This window comes from Thermobia domestica, chromosome 2 (assembly GCF_964235325.1).
Source record: "Thermobia domestica chromosome 2, izTheDome1.hap1.1, whole genome shotgun sequence".
Taxonomy (NCBI): domain Eukaryota; kingdom Metazoa; phylum Arthropoda; class Insecta; order Zygentoma; family Lepismatidae; genus Thermobia; species Thermobia domestica.
The window spans coordinates 81233548-81255436 of record NC_137455.1 but is presented as its reverse complement, the minus strand read 5'-3'; the positions used below and the strand labels follow the sequence as shown (position 1 = coordinate 81255436).

The window sequence follows — 21889 nt, the reverse complement described above, 5'->3', positions numbered from 1 at the left end:
ATAATTATGCAGAACAGCGATGAATAAATGTTTTGTGTTGCTTAAAATGTATGCAAATTGTTAGGAAATTTTCTAGAGAGGCGGAAAATATTCTTCTCAGGCTGGGACAACAATAATTAAGTTAGTGCCAAGGAAAGAAAAACTAGAGACGGAGAATTTCCCTAGCTTCCCCCTACAAATAAATCACTTGTCGTAACGAACGCTTTTCCTGACGTATGACCGTCTCTCACTCTGTGTGGCTCCGTGGATGAGTGAGCAAAGGCGTGGCATGGTAATCATGTGGTTTAGGGTTCGAGTCCGGTTGAGGCCAGTTGGTATTTTTTTCCATTGTTCGTTCCCCATATCTTAAGATGTTTCTCTCCCTCCCTAATCATCTGATGCTCTCAACTGAGTTCTCCACTTGAATTCAACAACTGGTAATGGGATGCTCTCAAGTTCGGGTGAGCTTTTACATGTCTACTTACAAAATCAAAATTTTCGACAAAATATGGATGCTATCCGAACATTTTGTCTCCAATTCTGAATTTGCACATGTGAGTGTATTTCTCCTTCATCATGTTTGCATCTCCCGTTCTCCTATGTTGTCAGTTATGAGAAAAGATGGCTTGGGAGCAAGATTTCAAATCATAAAAGCGCTATACCAATGGGCTCATTCTGGCTAAGCATTTGATTAAAAGTATATGTTTTTATACTGTAGGAGGGGAGCATTCGCTCTTCCGACTCCCCCCCTCCTGAAGTGACAGAATATTTATTTAGGTTCTGCAAAGTAATTTCAGATCAAACGACTTAAAGAGAGTTCATTCCAACAGCAACAGGATTGGGCTTTCATTTGTTGTTGCACTTTATCTTCACGAATAGGACAAATATCAAGTAGTATGTTTGGCATAAGAACTAAACGTCTAAGATTCATCTCATTTTGGAAAAATGATGCTGTAGACGGTAGTGGGAATTTCACCCAAGTGTACGGGAATTTTCAGTGCCTGGCGATTATGCCACCCGCCTTCTTTTTAAGTTAATTCGGTTGCAATACTTCCCGGCAAATACTTTGGACTCAACTGGTGTAGCACTCTTGCCGTAAATCTCCATATGGCTGTACCATCCAGAAGTGTCCCCCGCTGTACTTGTATACGGATAAAACTCTAGTGCTACCCTTTCGCATACTCTTTTGAATTTGATAAGAAATTGAGTCTGGTAACAGTGTATGCTTAAGAAGAAGACATGAAACGACAAGCTGGCGAAATAATAATAAAAATATAAAGAAATTACAGCCCCATGCGGCAATACTTTTTATATCGAGAAGTTATAGATATTACTTTGTACTTAAGTATAAGAAGTAATATGCAGAAGTATTTTCATAACATTCAGAATTGCTAGTCTTGGCACTGATTTTCATAGTAATCTATAGAGTGCCAATAACGGATCACTAGGAAAGAATAGGAGCACGAATCATAATGATTTGATCCATTCGTTCTAGTCATGTTAGTCGTTCGTTTGTATATATTAACAGTATTATGTATTGTTACGTTCAGAACTGTCCAAGTGAATTTACCTTGTGTGAGTATGCAGCAGTCTGAATGCATTAGGCTATCGACACTAGTTACTACATAGCAACGAAAGGTACCAACATCTTTTCACGTTGCAATAAAAGGAAGCTATGTACATTTATAGGTCTTATAATAATTTTATTACAAACAGTTACGTTTTTCAAGGATATTTTGATGATTTCCAGCCAGAGCCGGATCTAGCCCGGGGCCGGAGGGGCCTAAGCCCCCAGTTTTTTTTTGAGTGAAAAATTATTGAAGCTATTACTTATATATTTTTGAAAGTTTATAGTAAACTCACGATATACTTATTATAGTCTGGATTCTGGTTGCACTCAACCCTCACACACAGTTTTTACCTTCTAGATTCACCACTGTTTCCTAGTGTCGTATTACACTTTGTGTAATCTTGCGTCGTATTACTATTTGTGTAATCTTCGAGGTTTGCACTCGATTTTGCGTTACTCTAGTACTCTGACTTGGAGAAAGCTCACACGATTGGTTGAGAGCGGAGTTGAGCTTCAGGTAGCATTTACCAACCCTGGATGATGTTCAGATTGTATTTATCTACATTGGATCCCTGGAAACGGTTCAAACTTTACCAAACTGAAAAGAAACAACTTGAAATTAGAAATGATGCGGCCTCCAGATATAGAAGCATGGAGTGGAGCGTTGATCATAGTTAGCGCAAAAGGAAACAGAGAAGATCTGCAAGGAGGTTTATTGGGACGAAATTAAACTACTGCTAATTTTACAGGTTTTTTTTTTTTTTTTTTTTTTTTGTAATATCTTCAAAACGGTAAGTTAAATTAACAAAATATATATTTTATGTGTAAACGTACTTAGATATTTATTAGGTCCATAGATTACCATATAGCATATATTCAACCTTCCCCTCCCCCCCAAAAAAAATATAACCGCGATATTTTGACGCTGAAAATGAAAGCTAGAAACATAAGGGGCCGCATTACCTTGAGTAGCCTAGGGCCCCATCAAACCTAAATCCGGCACTGTATTTGATTGTTGGGCAATCTGACTAGGACTCCCACGATACCTTCTGTTGATGTAGTGATGGTTTTGGTTGTTAGAGATTGTATTAACCAGGAGTCAACTAACGATGACGCCGCAGCTCTATCGAAAACAACTTGTGCTGTTGACGAGTAGTTTCTGTACTTGAATAGAATTTCTATACTTGAGTAGTTCCCAATGCTTCACATGTTCAACTTTGAGTACTTCCTTCTCTATGGATTGTTGTTGTTCCGTATATGGTGCCTTTTCAAGAATTCACCATCGTTTCTATAAACTTGTTAAACGACTGCTGCACTATTTGATTATTTAACACATCTCTACCGAACGTATGGCGTCTCTAGTTTCATTAGCAATTGCTCATAGTTTGTCCTGCTTTCACTGAGGTAAGCTAACTGTAGCAATTACAACTGGCAGCCTATAAGGAGAAATACTCACTAACACGTTATGTCTTTTTAGTATCTTGAAACGAAGATGTAGGGAGTGATGCGGTACCATCACATGGAGATCCGATATATCAAGAACAGTCTTCTCGACAACATTTCCGCTAATTTAATCTGATGCCAATAACAAGAAATATATACCGAATAATATGTATTTTTTTTTTCAAATATATACTGCTAGCTGAATCCCCACATCTTTGCAGCGGGAGAGTAGGTTGGTGGTGGTAAATGTGTGAACCCCTTCCCTTCTTACGATAAATTTTAACACAAATTAACTATAATAATTCCTAATATAGTCCCTTCCCACACCCATCTCTCGCCCTTCATGAGTTCGGCATTGCCGCCTCACGCATTCGTTGAATGTAAAGGGATGAGTGAGATGAATGACGAAGAATAGCGTGTTGGGCCTTGCCGCTAATGTCAGTTCCCATGCCAACTATTGTCGGTTCCCAACGGAAAGAGTAAGGTTTGTCAAAGTGTAACATGTTGATAATACACACATGTGGGTGACGCCACTTATGTATTATTATTATTATTATTATTATTATTATTATTATTATTATTATTATTATTATTATTATTATTATTATTATTATTGCAATTTACTAGACACCTCTCACCTATATTGAGTGGCATATCTCCAGACTTGGCGCTTAGACTCTATCTGAGTACTAACTTCTAACTCGATCGACTGAGTACTTTTTGATACAAAGAGTGCAATTATTACATTTATCATTCACTGGGAAGATTCTCTCTACAATCGAGTCAAAAATTTCATCTACATCGGCTCAGTTCCTTTTGCTGGAGCGAAGTACATAAGTTACATTCGTCATTCCTTGAAAAGATTCTCCCTGCAATGTAATCAATAATCAAACCTTTAGCATTTCTATTCTCCTTCCTGGACCAATTGGCATGCCCATACTTGCTTAAACATTATCTGGAAGGACATTTTTCATCCCTTCTCTCCTCATGCCGAAGAAAGATGAACTTCGGCTTAAACAACATGAGTGTTACTACTTGTAGTGATCCCGAAAATAACAGATTTGACAGTAATATTGTTCCTTTTCAACTATTTTTTACATGTCACCCCGTCCCAACTCTACGAATACAGATGGTGATCAGAAAAATGGAAACACCTGTAGTTGGCAATACGTCAGTTGTATGGGTTTGCAGTGGTGTCGTGGCGACCGCAGCGCCGGACCGCTGGTGGTGGTGTTTTAGGTCGGTCTCCATACTACGTCAGGCACAGTGGAACAGCAGTGTCCAGTGGCTGCAGCAGACGGAGGTAGTGTAAAATGGGACACCTCTCAGATTTTCAAAGAGGGCAAATTGTTGGTGCGCGGTTATGTGGAGTGAATGTGACGGCAGTGGCTACTGTGTTAGGTGTGTCGCGTGGGACAGTGTCGAAGGTGATGACGGCTTACACAACACACGGGAAAACCACATCGGGGAAGCGGAACAGTGGGCGGAAGAAAATCATGAGTGACAGGTCAGGCCGGGTATTAAAGCGCATTGTCACGCAGAACCGTCGTGCCACTGTGGAGCAAGTGACGGAGGAACTCAATCACCACTTCCCCCACCCTATTTAGACAATCACAGTCCGCCGCGAATTACATGACATGAACTTACGGGGTCGTGTTGCACGGGCCAAACCGCTCATTAGAGACCATAACGCTTTTCCACGCCGCAAATGGTGCCGCGACCATGGAACTTGGACCGTTGAGGGCTAGAAACGTGTGATATGGTCGGATGAGTCATCCTTCACCCTATTCTCAACCACGGGCCGTGTTTATGTGTGGAGAACGCCCAAAGAAGCTTATGATCTGCAGTGTCTCCGCCCAACTGTGAAACATGGCGGCGGTTCGGTGATGCTGTGGGCCGCCATATCATGGTTTTCATTGGGTCCTGTGGTCACACTTAGCGGACGAATCACTGCCAACGATTATGTCGCAATTTTAGGAGACCACTTGCATCCTATGGTCCGGATGTTGTTCCCGGACAATGACACCACCTTCCAGGATGATAATGAACACATTCACACAGCTGGCGTTGTTGCAGCGTAGTTTGAGGAACATTGGGATAAAGTTCAACACCTCCCCTGGCCCGCCCAATCCCCAGATGTCAACATAATTGAACATCTGTGGTCCGTCTTGGAAACACGACTCCGGGGACGATTTCCACCTCCATCCTCTCTCACAGAACTGGCCGATGCCCTGCACGAGGAATGGTGTAAATTTCCACTTGCTACCATTCACGACCTCTATGCCTCCATCCCACGTCGCATCAAGGCTGTTCTGAAGGCAAAAGGTGGCCCGACACCATATTAATCTGGTAAGTTGCAATTTCGTTCAGGTGTTTCCATTATTCTGATCACCATCTGTATCTTGTCCCCACAGTAAGACATCCGAAGTGTCGCTATTCATCTCAGTCATCCGAAAATTATGTATTCGACATTAATATCGGTTCTTTTTATTACTTTTACGTCACTCCTTCCCACTCCTCTAGGTAATTTTACTCCTAATGTATTTGTTTAAAGACTGGAAGTCAGTAGGGGAGAGGTGGGCAATGGCGATCACCCAAGAAAAATAGGTTATTAAGTAGTTTCATTTGCAAAATATATTGAAACAAATTTGTAAATACGTACTCCAATCCTTCTACAATTTATTTACAATCTATAATTTATACAAATGCAACACTTCTCCATTGTCCTGTATTAACAATAGATTCCTGACTTTGTAAAGATGGTAGAGCGAATGGTAATTTGATGTTCTTCTAAAGATGATAGAACGAATGATATTCTGATATTGTTCTATCATCCCCAGAAGCAATACTACATGAAAGTGTGCATATAGTATGAATCCTTGCAGATGATATCCCCCCGTTTCACACAACTTTCACGCAAACGAGGTTGAACTGCTGTAAACACAAGCCTTGTAAAAGATACCTCCATTAAACTGCTTTGTACAGATTATCAAAATATTAAAATAAGTCATTACCCTCCAAAAAAATTTTATATCATCAGTGACATTAAAAAGTAATTACTTCGTTGCAACCTCTGCTGACCAACATCTCGTGCCTACAATTTTTTGCAGGCGTAACTTTGCTGGACATTTGCTATCCAGTTTCAAGGCTCCTTTCCACACATGCATCCTTGAATACGAATCCAACAAGAATACAGCCGTTGTGTGGAGTAATTCAAAACAACTTCTTGACCTGCAGTATTTTGCTGGAAATACCAGTTACACAATGGTTTAGAATATGGGCATAACACCTGACATACACCAAATTATCGTTGTGCTTTCAAAGTATTCTGCATTCAATACAATCAAAACAAAAGTTGCACAACATAATGAGAACAAAATGCCCTATCGAAAACCATAAACAGTGTTGCCGTAGGTGAAGCAGTGTTGCCAACTCAGCATAAAACTATTTTGTTTGAAATAGCACCATATACAAGTGTGCACAGATTTAAAATGCACTATTACCACTAAACATAACAGTGAAGTGTAGTGGTGCAGTGTTACACACGATTGGAGCTACGTGTGCTGAAAATATACAATGGAGAAATCTGATATGTGGCAACCAGGGGCGGATCCAGGACCGACTTCTGGGGTGGTGGTGGATTGTCATACTGCCACTTTTAAGGGCTCCAAACTTTGGGATGGGTTATATATATATATATATATATACATATATATATATATATATATATATATATATATATATATATAGGGTGTTTCAGATAAAACGTCCTGTGCTTATAAATCCGAAACGGCTGAGGATAAAAAGATGAAACAAAAACTGAGATAGGAAAATGTCATAGGGCGCATCACATGGTGTTGTTGTGGTGACCCCCAGGGCTCTCCTTCAAGGGAGCCCAGGGGCCAACTTCAAATTTTCAAACAGGAACATGTATTGAATCAGACCTCATTCAATAGTACTTGAAAAACGAAACAACTTTTGTAGGAAACAATTTTCGATTTGGGCCACCGTTTTTAAATGGCCGCAAAAAGTGGGTCCTATATCAGATAAAACGTCCAGTGCTTATAAATCCGAAATGGCTGAAAATAAAAAGATGAAACAAAAACTGAGATAGGAAAATGTCATAGGGCGCATCACATGGTGTTGTCGTGGTGACCCACAGGGCCCTCCTTCAAGGGGGCCCAGGGGCCAACTTCAAATTTTCAAATGGGAACATGTATTGAATCATACCTCATTCAATAGTACTTGAAATACGAAACAACTTTTGTATGAAACAATTTTCGATTTGGGGCACCGTTTTCAAAATTTAAAAAACTAACTAACTCTATGGCCTATGGAACCCGGAGGTTCAGTGCCGCGTTCACAAAAGCTCTCCACTGACTTCTATCCTTAGCTAATTGGATCCAGTTTCTACTTTGTATTCCTATCTCTGCGAGATCCATCTTAAACCGTTTTCAAAATGGCCGCAAAAAGTCCTGTATCAGTTTGAAGTTGGCACCTGGGCCCCCTTCAAGGAGTTTCCTGAGGGTCACCACAACAACACCACTTGATATGCTTTATCATCGTTTCTATCTCAGTTTTTGTTTCATCTTTCTATTCTCAGCCGTTTTTGATATAGGCCTATAAGCACTGGACGTTTTATCTGATACAGTACCCCCTTTTTGCGGCCATTTTGAAAATGGTGGCCCAAATCGAAAATTGTTTCCTACAAAAGTTGTTTCGTTTTTCAAGTACTATTGAATGAGGTATGATTCAATACGTGTTCCCATTTGAAAATTTGGAGTTGGCCCCTGGGCCCCCTTGAAAGAGGGCCCTGGGGGTCTCCACAACAACACCATGTGATGTGCCCTATAACATTTTCCTATCTCAGTTTTTGTTTTATCTTTTTATTCTCAGTCATTTCGGATTTATAATCACTGAACGTTTTATCTGATATAGGACCCACTTTTTGCGACCATTTAAAAACGGCGGCCCAAATCGAAAATTGTTTCCTACAAAAGTTGTTTCGTTTTTCAAGTACTATTGAATGAGGTATGATTCAACACATGTTCCTATTTGAAAATTTGAAGTTGGCCCCTGGGCCCCCTTGAAGGAGGGCCCTGGGGGTCACCACAACAACACCATGTGATGCGCCCTATGACATTTTCCTATCTCAGTTTTTGTTTCATCTTTTTATTCTCAGCCGTTTCGGATTTATAAGCACTGGACGTTTTATCTGAAACACCCGGGATCTGGGTCTTATACTATGATTTAGTTCAAATGCATAACACAGATAGTATAACATAGCAAAATGTCAGCAATATCACAAAATATTGATGCATTTGAAAAACGAAATTGAATGATGCCATTTTTACGTCCTATGTCATCTCCGAATCTAAATAGGAGTGTAAAGCGGGATCCGAATCACTATGAAAGAGAAAGATTACCATGAAATGTAAGTTGACAAGGACAACAAAAACATGTCCGAGTCGGGATTGGAACCGGCGATGCCTAATATGTCGGTTGTCAAGCCTTCTAGACTACACGGCTATCGTGGCCGACTAAAAACAAAATGAGGTAGTACTTGTAAAAAAAAAAAAAAAAGAAAAAAAAAGAAAATAATTGAGGTGTCTAGTATAAACTCTGCCGTGTCGTGACAAAACGCTGTAACTTTGGCGAAGAAGTTTTGCAAAAATGAGCCTTAAAGTTTTCATCCGAAAATGTGATCTGTATCGTGTAGAACCAGTGTAACTAAGCAATAATGGTCAACCAATCAATTTTCACCAAATTTAATCACACAACATGCATTTACGTAACATTACATGTAACCACGTGTTTCCAAAGTCAAGATACACTATTTCTACACGATACAGATCACATTTTCGGATGAAAACTTTAAGGCTCATTTTCGCAAAACTTCTTCGCCAAAGTTACAGCGTTTCGTCACGACACGGCAGAACTCCGCCACATACATTTCGCTTAATTTCGATTAATCTCGCAAAACGTGCAGTAAAGCTCCATATACACGCGTACAAAGTCCCATATTTGAACTAGTTTTTTAGTATAAAATATTAAGCTTTTAATCAAAATTCTGTTTGCATGGAATTCCTTTAGATCAAACATATAACAAGCGATATATAACCCAATTTCGGTAAAAAAAAAAAAAAAAAAAATGGATTTGGCGGCTTTTGATACTAGGCGCCTCAATTATATTTCCAATGTGAATATGGTAATATTACAGTGTGCAAACATAATCATATGGTATGTAGGAGAGGAAGTAAAAGAATATATCACTTAACGTGAAAGACAAAAACCAAGAAAGTACTCTTCCAAATACTGATAAGATAATCGAGAACCAGTTTACAGAATTAGAAAACACGTCTTCCTTTCCTCGCGTGTACCATTTTGTTTTCGCGAATTGTCTGCTTATTCATCGGGGCTACAGAAGTATAATGCAAAATCCTCACTTGTTTCTAGTACATTCCCTTATTACCCTTTGTTGCCACATATCGGACTTCTTCATTGTACATTTTCAGCACATGTAGCTCCAATCGTGTGCAACACTTTACCACTACACTTCACTGTTATGTTTAGTGATAATAGTGCATTTTAAATCAGTGCACACTTGTATATGGTGCTATTTCAAACAAAATATTTTATGCTGAGTTGGCAACACTGCTTCACCTATGGCAACATTGTTTATGGCTTTCCATGGGGCATTTTGTTCTCATATTGTGCAACTTTTGTTTTGATCGCTTTAACGGTTTTCAAGATATTTACTTTAAACGTACATAATTCCATGATATAACTTTTTGGGTATTCAAATTTTGAAGCCCCCCCTAGCTCCTACCCTTCTGGTCCATAGCACCTTAAATTTTGCTCGTTTTCATTTCTCATGATGCTCTATCAGATGTGCTAGGTGGTAATCAGATTTTAGCGACAACTTGTGGGACCCTCCCGTATGAGAACAGCTCATAAATATGCATACAAACACATGTATTTTTAGGTGCAGCACTACACAAGGAACACTTCGAGAACTTTGATAAGTCTTATGAAGTTGTTATTTGATTCATACACTAACAGAATAAACTGAGATAAGGAATGTTAAGTGGAATAGCTCTTCCAGTGTTGCCACGTTAGTCTGACACTTTGCCCCTAACGTATTAATCTCAGAATATTCTATATTTATCACTATTACGAGTTCCTACAATTTTATGAGCACTTTTTTTTAAAGTAAAATGAAGTTTTGTGAAATACACGACAGTCATATATATATATTGTAATACATAACTCGCATAAATATTGTAAAGCTGCAATGATTACAAGTAATTCCTTTCTCATAAATTCTCTGGCTAACTTATCAGTGATGGATATTTCAAATCAAATAGTTATTGGCCAAGATTACTTCAGTGAAAGCTCTTACAAATTCTCTGGTACGCAATAAAATTTCTTATTGGATTTTGTTTCATTTATCAAGTCATGATATTATAGTTCGTACGTTCTCATATTTTCAGCAAATATTCGTAGTTCGGCAGAACGAATTGTAAATATTATTGTGCAGAGAAAATATTGAAAAGATTCCAGAATCATCATCTAAGAAGCTATAATAAAATCTCTGTCTTTATCTCTTTCTCTCTCTTTCCCTTAGTCGACTCTACGGGGAAAAAAGGGTACATCAGTTCAATGGGGAACCAATATATATATATTGGTTCCCCATTGAACTGATGTACCCTTGATGTATATATATATATATATATCGGTATCTTTCCTCCCACATTCTGTAGAGAATTTTACAAAAGAAATGTTCAGCAAGAAACTCTCATATCCGGAATTCAAGAAGAATACTCAGAGTTTCTGACGTAGGAAATAACGTTTCTTGTATCCTATGCAATACATGCTGTCACTGACGTACACAAAAAGATACATAACACTGGGAATACTATATAGATTGTCATGAAGTATTATATCAACATTCAGTAGTGGCTGTCAAACATACCCAAATTATATACTATATGTATATGTTCTCTTTGAAGCAATGTTACAAAGACTGTGATCCAAGATGCAGGAAATATGAAAGAAAGAGTCAACTCTATCAATTCTTCCTAACCAAAAAAATCAAACTGAATCTGCAGCTGAATACAACCGAAAGTTAAAGCTAGGGATAATTTCATGCACAGCGAGAAATAGTTGAAGTACATACATGTATAATGGGCAAAGAATGTCAAATTTGTATATGTAAGATTTTTTCTCTTATTGAATATTGATTTTTTTAAGACCTAGGGATCTTCTTAGAGACGAAAAAGTTTATGATAAAAATATATTTTGGAAAAAATGTGAGAAAAGTATTTATATAGCGTTGAATGAGCTGAATAAGCTTAAGAAATAATACGTAGAAGAAAAATAGGTTTTTTTTTTTTTAGAAAAAACGAAAGTCAATATGCTGGAAAACACCTTTGGGATATTTTTTTTGTTAATTTGTTCATGTTATGAAAAGTATGTCAAATTAGATTTCGAGGTAGAGCATCGAGAAAGTATAGATAGAAGAACTATAGTGGTTCTGTACATTAAATGTTTTCGCTCTTTAAGTATAGTTTCTTTGTGTTAATTGGTTTAAACTAGCGATTCTCAAAATCTGGTTCGCGGATAATAAGTTGTCCTCGAATTCTATCCTTGTGATCCTCTTATGGATTGAATATTAGTTACAAGAAATACAGAAAAATGAAGTTGAATTAATTTCGTATCACTCCCAATAGTTAATAATTACAAACAGAGGTTTGAAAATTATATGTACGGCAGTAAGAGTCTTTCACTTTCTCTCCCAGAACAACATTTTATTAAATTTATTAGCCTATCTATTTTATAAAATATTCTTGGCAGTCTTCACGTATCAAAAGAAACAAATTGTATTAGATTCAATATAAAATTTAGAGAATGCTACTTGTAAAATATACGTACACTGGTATTAAGATAGCCTCAAAATATCTGCAAAGAAAATTATAAATTGCTTTCAAAATAGACAAGAGTATTGCACTTCGTAGAACATTCTAACTAACTAAAGTGGTCCTCATTTGAAAAAGATTGAGAAACGCTTATTTACATGGTTTTCTTAGTCGAGAAAACAGTATATTTTCAAATAATATTCTTGAGTTTCTCCATCTCATTATGCTGATTGCAAATGATGACAGAAAGTATTCTATTTTATTGAGCAATCTTTAATTTTAGCAGTAGCCAGAAATCACAGTGGAATTTCTAAAAGCTCCGTCACGAGAAATGCCGTATGGCTGGCTTACTGTCAAGGCACATAACATTTTACATAGTCAAATTTTTCTTAGTTAAAACCGCAACTGCTTTTTTCGGTTCAGTTGCAATTAATCAGTCATTAATTGCACACTTGATCTGTCACATCAAACAAACTCTTGTGATCTGTTCACAATTGCTTTTACCATCTTTAATTTTGTATCCGACTGCCTAGTTTAGGGTTGTTGTGTACGTCTTATCGTTATCCTTGAATAGCTTCTGCCAGCCAAGAAAATTAATCTTGTTCAAGGTATCCACAATTAGCTACTACCAATAGCTTTGATGTTTCAGTAGTGGTTTTTCCGATTTCGACAAAATGAAAATGTGTTAACAATCTACTCTTTCTATGTCTATCTGTGTGGCTCTCTAATAAGTAACTAATAAATAGCTTTGAGTTCTATACACTATTAATTAAAATATTACTAATAAGATTTCTCACGTGGTAGGTACAATTGGACAGAGCAAATTTAAATTGTACGAATGAAGCCAATCCATTCTCAATAGAGAATGAAATGACCGATCAAGAACGCTGAAACAGACGATTAGCCAATCACCATGTCCGAAACAATTCTCAGATATGCTGAAAATTGCTGGTTTGTCATCATCATGTATATACCAGTAATTTCCAATAACTCTGCAACTTAATCATTGTTGGCAAAATTATGCGGGCGTTTCAGATACTAATTTGCATCACTTCACATATTAAGAAAATGTTTTTATGATGAAGCATAAGAATTGTATTGCCAAAACAAAACAAAATGGTGTGGATGGTCTCGTAGATGATAGCTGTAGAATAATTCGATTCTCAAAATATTAACGTTTAGGAATCTAGATGCAATATTTCAAAATCTGGCCATTCCGATCAATAAAATAGAAGTCTAGATAATTTTGTTCTGCTTTACACGTCTCGATCTGCAATTGTTACAAAGTTCAAATTGAGCTATCATTTCTGCTGAGTTCGATCTCTTTTACATTAATAATGTAACTTATGAGTACTTTGTGTTCATTTTAATTCTTAGTTGATACGACGAGTGTTTATTTGGCCCTCAGTTTGTCTTTTATACCTTTAAATCAAACTAAAGTGGAATCTGCATCATTTCTCAATATTCTTTTTCTCTTTTCGTTTGCAGGTGAACCAGTACACGTAAAATTGAGTCTGTCTATTGCTGCTATTACAGCCCTCAGAGAAAGCAAAATGGTAAGTGAATGCTGTTACGTACATAGATGCGTACGCAAGGAGGGTTTCGTGTTTTTACCACCCCTTGAGCAGCATATTATGAAAAAATAAGCATTATGTATACGAGGGTGTGTATATAAGTCACGCACTATGAAAGTAAATTGAGTGTTTGAACCTCTTTTGATAAAATTCTGCATGCACATTGCACAACTGTATCGTACTGTCATCTGAGCCTCGACGTCCTCTTTGAACATCTGTTCCCGAAAGATCCTAATCGAAAAATATTATATTTATTCTAGATCATTATTTCGGTCAAAGGTGCAGAACGAGGTGCTGAGAATAATGGTTCCTGTGTGGTGAGCAATCGATCATTCGTACCAATCGTATCAGAAATAACATAATTCCAAAGTAATGAAAGAAAATTCATGCATTTACCATGCCAAATCTATATTATAAAATTCAAAATGACTATGTTTGTGACTCTTAATCTCCCGAACTGCCCGACCAATCTCGATCAAATTTGTAACATGGATGAGGTTCAAGGCTGTAAGTGTTTTTATCATTTCACTTTGCCTTTAGAACATAGGGAAGGGGAGGAGGAGGGGTAAGTGTACTAAAATCTATATATGGGTGACCAAGGCAAGAGTGAACGCTGGGGCACGAGTGAAAATGCTATTGACGAAGAAGTAGGCAACGTCGGTAAACAAGCGAATGTTGAAAATTAATTTGGCATGACACATGTCAGAACGGAAAAGGAGGGGAGCCGTGTGCGTGCAGTGTGAAGAGCAGCAGAATAGAAAGTTTGTTGCAAAAGGAAAGAAGTAAAAGATTCGTAGGCAAGTGTCACAGTTTATAATGTAGTTTCAGCTGACGGTGCAGAGTTGGAAATATTTCCTGGAAAAGCTGTATAAGTTCGTATTTCTTATCAGTAGTAAGCAAAAGAAAAAAGTGCTCTGGCGGGAGATGGCAGGCAATTATTTATTATTGGCAGGCAATATGGCAGGCAGGAAATTTAAAGAATACTTCTCTCGATATACCTAAGTCTTAGAATTAATCATATCATTATATGTGCAATAAGGTCAATAATGTCCGTCAATTGTTTACCTTAGTAGAACCAACTGTTTTCTAGAAGTGTGTACTCAAACTTAAGAAGTACCACAACAAAGGAAATGAATCCCTGTACACTACATCATCAAGGTCAATCACGTGGTACATGGTATTGCTTACGTTTATCTTTGGCGAGAATAATCAAAACCAATGACGTAATTTCATTTTGACATTTTTCAAATTATCCTACAAAGTTTCAATGTACCAATGTCCTGGACTCCTAATCAGTAGGTTCCGGGCATCTTTTCGACATTCATAAATATTCATGAGTGTCGATAATTTTGACATGGTAGCAGTTCCTAATGCACGTTTGAAAAATGGATACACCTTTTTTCCGCATATTAATGATACATAATGTATGCAAGTGCGGCCGGAGGTTGTATAGAGAACATGACATATAATAAATGGTTTCCGGTGAAAAGAAATGTTAATTGGACAAACAGAATACAGAAAAGACCTTTCGGAAATAAAATATGCAGATCACACACGTAGAACAATTTAATATATTGTTGGATTCATTAATATGCAGCACATGTAACGCGACAGCTGCTGGAGAATATTCTAGAAATTTGGATCGTTGGAATGGGATATCACGTGATGGACGAAGCATATTAAATAGCCAGTGTTTTTTTTTTTTTTAGTGAAAAGGAGTTATAGATTGGTTTTAAAGCATGGATTTACCGAAACCTTTGAATTTTAGTACAAGAGGTGAAAGTGATCTCGCAGAATCATCATCTTTGACGGGGACAGAGGTTTTATCCCAACCGGTGGTGAGCCCGCACTTTCCGCCATTGGAAACAGAAGTTACCTCGGTCAACTTGGATGTATTACCGAAAACAATTTTTTTATTCCAACCGGTGGTGAGCCCGCAACCTCCGCCACTGGAAACAGAAGTTACCCCGGCCAACTTGGATGTATTACCGGGAACAGAATTTTTATCCCAACCGGTGGTGAGCCCGCAACCTCCGCCACTGGAAACAGAAGTTACCCCGGCCAACTCGGATGTATTGACGTCTTTATCGGGGACATCCCAACCGGTGGTGAGCCCGCAACCTCCGCCACTGGAAACAGAAGTTTTCCCATTACTTGATGTGGATCATGAAATAGAAGAATATCCCCCTACACCTTCACCAACTGTGAGTAATTCCCCGGTGGAGAATTGGGAGTTGGAAGAATTTTTGAATTTACCATGTGAGTGTACTGTGGAACGTACTCCCATGCGCAAAAAATATTGCGCGTATACTGTAACTCACGATTTTTCGCAATTATTCCATTTTCCTTATGTTTATGGGTAAAATTCAGTTATTAGTATGTGGAGATAATAGAAAGCAATCCATCTAAGGAGATATTTCCAAAAAATATAATAAAATAATAAAAATATAAGCAAAAAACAAAATTATGTTCGGTTTTGTGTATACTGGCAATAATGTTTTCGAGGGATTTTTTGCAGTAGCACAGCACGATTGCAGAGGGAATAACTGTAGTTGAATCAAGAAACTGGAAAGTGGACTAATATATTGCATTTATTGGCTTAAATCTAGGGTGTAAATTGTCTACCAAATATAAATTAGCTTCTGTAACCAAGATGTTATACGGAAGTATAGAAACAAAGAGAAAAACTGTTGTCTTAAGTTTGGAAGTGACATGCTCTATAGCCATGAGCATTTATTTGTTAAGAAAAAGACAGGCAACAAAAGGTAGTCTGTGGTCAAGTGGGTAGAGTGGCGGACTAGTAATTCTTATATTGTTTTGACACCAGATCGAATCCCATGCGATCCCATCCAATTTTTTTCTTTAAAAAACATTGTAGAAAGTGTATAATTTTTATGTTAATAAGAACCGAAACAATATAATAATGAAATAACTTTTTGTTTTTTTCTGATGACGTATTTATTTAGAATTAGTGTATTATTACTAATAGCGATTGTTTTCAGTTTATGCTGTTGTATAGCTTCTTTTATCATCCTCTTTTCTTGAAAAAAAATTGTCTCCAATAAAGTATGAAAAATATATATAGACAGAAACAGACATCTTAGTATCAAACGTGAGTAATCGTGATGAATTAAACAAGTTTCCCGTTGTTAAAAAAGAAAACTATAGAAAATTATTGAATTTGGTCTTTAGGTTTTTAGCATGCTATATATATTCTTTATAAGACTATACTTTATAAGGGGAGATGTGCGATCATACCCACAAATTTAGCTAGTGAGTGAAAGATGTTTTCGGCACAAATATTTTACAGGTTTAGGTGCATGAAACACCAATACGCCATGGTCTCGACCTTCGTTTATTCCACATTATTATCCGACATATGGACATTATTATCCGACACATGCTGCAGGTAAAAAGCAGCATCAATTGGCAAGAAGAACTGCAAGTTGTGGTCTGTTTTCGATGCTCCGGACTCGATCGCCTAGCACGCCCGTCTATACCATGACTCATACGTCTATCATTCAGTGCAGGCACGTACCCAGCTTTTCTTTTCGGAGGGGGCCCAACACGAATTCTCGTAAGCATGTAATTCTAATGTTTCAAAAATATCAATAATAATAATAATAATAATAATAATAATAATAATAATAATAATAATAATAATAATAATAATAATAATAATAATAATAATAATAATAATAATAATAATGCAACAGTTCTGTATTTCTCTTAAACGTTTCTTACTTTTCATTTATGAACCGGTCAAACTGCATTGTAACACAAACGAAATCAAAAAATATTTTCTAGAGACATGTAAGGAAAACTGTCTGCTACGTATATCACATAAAAAAATAGCAAATGGCTATGAGTGTATCGTTCTAATACAGTAATGTTATAAACAAAACGGAAACGAAATTATAATCCCATTTAAAAGTGTGCTTTAATTTCACCTGGTTTCAATGGCATTACGGTATATTCTTACAAGTAACACTCCGATTTTGATAAAATTTGGCAGGTAGATACTACACATAAAATAAACGAATACATGTTTCTTTTTTCTGCGGAAAAACGATTTTAGGGGGCAAAAGCCCCCACCCAAAATTTTGAAAATTGACGCCCGAAAGGCAAAAACAAGTGGACCAAAGTGAACGAAATTGTGCACAGATATGGCAGACGTAAAATGAAGGAATACGTGTTTTGTATTTTCCTGGAAAAAACGGTTAGGTGGGGCACAGACTCCTCCAAACCTTTGATCATGAAATATCAAAAGTGCTAGTAACAATATGTCAGATGTGTGTAAAGGACGAAGAATTCCAACGACACTTTGTGTATATACGATACGCAAAAACTAAACGAATACCTGTTTTTTTTTTATTTTCTGGCGAAAAAATGGCTTTTGGGGGCAAAAGTTCCCATCCAAAATTTTGAATGTTGATGCCCGAAAGGCAAGAAGAAGTGAATCTAAATGAAAGAAATTGTGCCCAAATATTGTAGACGTAAAATGAGGGAATACGGGTTTTGTATTTTCCTGGAAAAAAGAAAAGAAAAACGTTTGGGTGGGACACAGACCCCTCCAAAACTTTGATCGTGAAATATCAAAAGTGCTAATAACAGTATGTCAGAAGTGCTTAAAGGACATGAAGAATTGGAACGACACATTGTGTAGGGACAATACACCAAAAACAAACGAATACGGTTTTTTTTCTGCGAAAAAATGGTTTTAGGGGGAAGAATTCCCCACCCAAAATTTTGAAATTTGAGGCCAAAAAGGCAACAAGAAGTGCACCGAATTGGATGAAATCGTGCACACATATTCTAGACGTAAATTGAGGTAATTGTGTTTCGTATTTTCCTGAAAAAAAAACGGTTGAGTGGGGGCACGGATCTTCTTAGCTGGTTATTACGAAATATCAAAAGTGCAAATAAGTATACGTCAGAAGTTCCTAAAGAGTATGGAGAATTGCAACGAAACTTCGTATAGGGACAATTTGCAAAACAATAAATGAAATGTGTTTTAATTTGTACGGAAAAACAGTGTTGGAGCCTAGAGCCACTCCGAAAAAAAAATATTACCGTAAAAGTGCAGGAAGGAGTGGACCGAAGCAAATGAAATTGTGTGTAGATATTGTATAGACTGTATGTAAAATAAGGACTTTCGTGTTTTTAAGATGTCCCTATCAATTTTGGCACATCAACAGCAAACAGGAAATTAATCGGCACGTGTTTTTGTTTGTGCGGAAAATCATTGTAAGGGTTAAAGTCGCCTCGTGAAATACTATAAAATACGCTATACTGTTTGTGATTGTTGTTGATCTGCCAAATTTGAATAAATCTGATGGAGACACTTGTGAAACAGGAGAGGCTTTATTTATCATATCCAATATCTATAGACAATTTCATTGGCTTCGGTCCACTCCTTCCGACACTCAACACCACGGTCCACTCAACAGTATTTTTCTTTTCAGGAAAAAACGAAACACGTATTCCCTCATCTTACCTCTACAACATTTGTGAACAATTTCATTCAGTTCGGTCGATTTCTTCTTCCCTTTCGGGCGTCAAATTTCAAAATTCTGGGTAGGACCTTTTGCCCCCTAAGACCGTTTCTTTCACAGGAAATAAAAAAATCCGTATTTGTTTATTTTTTGCTTATTGTCCTAACACAAAGTTTTGTTCCAATTCTTCATGTAAATTTGGGCCCTTCTGACATACTGTTATTAGCACTTTTGTTATTTCATGATCAAAGGTTTGGAGGAGTCTGTGCCCCACCTAACCGTTTTTTCCAGGAAAATACGAAACCCATATTCCCTCATTTTTCGTCTAAAATATCTATGCACAATTTCATTCACTTCGGTTCACTTTTTCTTGCCTTTCAGGTGTCAACTTTCAAAATTTTGGGTGGGGACTTTTTCCCCTAGAACCGTTTTTCCGCAGAAAATAAACAAAAACCGTATTCATTTATTTTTGCGTATTGTTCATACACAAAATGTCGTTGCAATTCTTCATGTCCTTTACACACATCTTACATGTTACTAGCACTTTTGATATTTCATGATCAAAGGTTTGGAGGTGTCTGTGCCCCACCTAACCGTTTTTTCCAGGAAAATACAAAATACGTATTCCCTAATTTTACGTCTGCAATATCTGTGCACAATTTCGTTCACTTTGGTCCACTTGTTTTTGCCTTTCGGGCGTCAACTTTCAAAATTTTGAGTGAGGGCTTTTGCCCCCTAAAACCGTTTTTCCGCAAAAAATAAAAAACACTTATTTGTTTACTTTATGTGTAGTACCGGTATCTACCTGCCAAATTTTATCAAAATCGGAGTGTTACAGTGGGGAAGTGTTACTTGTTAGAATTATAACAACAACGCATTGTCCACAGTTTGAACACTGACTCAAAGTAATCTGATATAAAAGAACCTCAAAAGGAAAAAAAGTAGGTTTATTAAAAAGTGTTTGAGGTTTGGAAAGGGACAGCTTCCAGGACCTCACGCTGGATACGTCCCTGAGTCAATGCATTATATTTGTTTCTTGCAAAACATGATTATTAGATGAGTAATATGTAAAATTATATCATAGTTTGACTTTTAATAGGTCTTTCCTTAACACACCCATATTATCCGGCATTCTGCCTGTCTGTTTTATGTCGGATAAACGAAACTCTACTGTATTTCCAAAGATAGCATATACACAGGGGCTAGCGGTCGGCACGGGCCGGAATTTTTAGAACGGACCCTGCCCGTCCCCTTTAATTTATAATCTATAGGCATTAGCGGATTAAGGGCGGAGCCAATGGAGCCCAGGCTTCGGGACCCCAAGCTCAGGGGGCACTTTAAAATCCCTCTGTTTAACAGTAAAATATAGGAATCAAATTATATTATAGGCTCCAGACCGATGCTAATTTTTTTCCGCTCGTTACGCTCGCGGTATCGCTAGATTTAAGTCTTTCCATCAGCAGCATTTAACTGTTAATAATGAATGCAGTTATTTAATTGTTAATAATGGATTTAACTAAACTAATTATTGTAAACTTGGAGCACATTCAAATATTACAGCATAGTTCTCGGTAGTTCCATAAACCCATGAGGCTGTGGAAGGCAGCAAAGAAAATTTATGCACTGGAACTATTCTTAACATAGGGCCCCCTTCAAATAGTCGGCTCTAGGTCCCCAAAAGCCTTAATCCGCCCATGTCTATAAGCAATATTTCACGAAAAGCATGTATTTTTTAACAAATGTGTTTGTAATCAAGTTTTCATAAAGTAGTCCCTTTCTCCTTTAAGCAATTTCAGAGGCCACGGTGTTTCAGTGGTAGAGCGTTCTCCTCTTGTGCATGGAGTCCTTGGTTAGATCTATGCTCGCGCCAAGTGAACCTTGTGCTGGACACTATGTGCGTGAGTTTTCTCGGGGTTCTCCCGTTTTATCCCACTTTCTTCATTCGACCATTTTATTCATTTCTTATCATCACTGTCTCCTTTAGCCTAGCCGGCATAACGTGGGACGTAAAACTTAAAGGTTTCATTTCAAATCATTTCAATCAAAAAACAGTTGTAGGAAGTATGTAATTTCGAATAAAACAAACTACTATATACAATTCTGAGTATATTATTCTTTTATGAAATTCTCGCGAACCTTATTTCTAAATCGAAGGGTAAGAAGACTAAATTCACTCTCTTATTGTTATAGATCCATTTCAATTGAAGCAGTTGGAATAGTTGGAAAAAATTAAAAAGCCATACCCTATATTCCAGTGTGGCACAATTGGTATAACGCGGCACACTGGTGTGTCTAGCAAAGTGAACAGTGTGACGCAAACTGTTTCCTATTATTTGCAAGAATATTTGTCGAGTTTCTGTTATTTATTATTATTATTATTATTATTATTATTATTATTATTATTATTATTATTATTATTATTATTGTTATTATTATTATCAACGATTCTTCCATGGACAGCTGTCTGTATACGGTTAAGCAACCACAAGTATCACATTGAGGGATAATGCAAAAGTCTATTTGCTTGTATATTCTATCGGGAATAACTGCATCCGTCTAGAAAGCTAGGACTAACAACAAAGGGATCCGATGTTCTCACCGCACACCGCCCCAAATCGTGAGTGCTACAAGTTCTCTTCTACGCCTTAGCACAATAAGGGCTGTTGCGTTAAGGGAGAGAGAGAAACAACTTACTTCCATTGCAGTTATATGCTTATTAAATGTTAACTTATGTTTATAAATTATGTAAATGATCGTATCGTTTTCTGTTTATTATTATTATTATTATTATTATTATTATTATTATTATTATTATTATTATTATTATTATACATTTCTTAATAGGTTGATTGCCACGTGTATGGAATTCCATACACACGGCTCTCCTGTGCAGCAGAACGTGATGATTTT

General features: G+C 37.1%; 1 protein-coding gene across 1 annotated transcript in view; it reads left to right on the top strand.

Moving 5' to 3' along the window:
* The first annotated feature begins 2174 nt into the window (after nucleotides 1-2174).
* Nucleotides 2175-21889, top strand: part of LOC145679088 (glycine receptor subunit alpha-2-like) — a 150670-nt gene continuing 130955 nt past the window's right edge. The window contains exons 1-2 of the mRNA XM_081749683.1: nucleotides 2175-2259; nucleotides 13399-13466. Coding sequence (XP_081605809.1) covers nucleotides 2175-2259; nucleotides 13399-13466 — 153 coding nt within the window. The remainder of the gene's footprint in view (nucleotides 2260-13398; nucleotides 13467-21889) is intronic.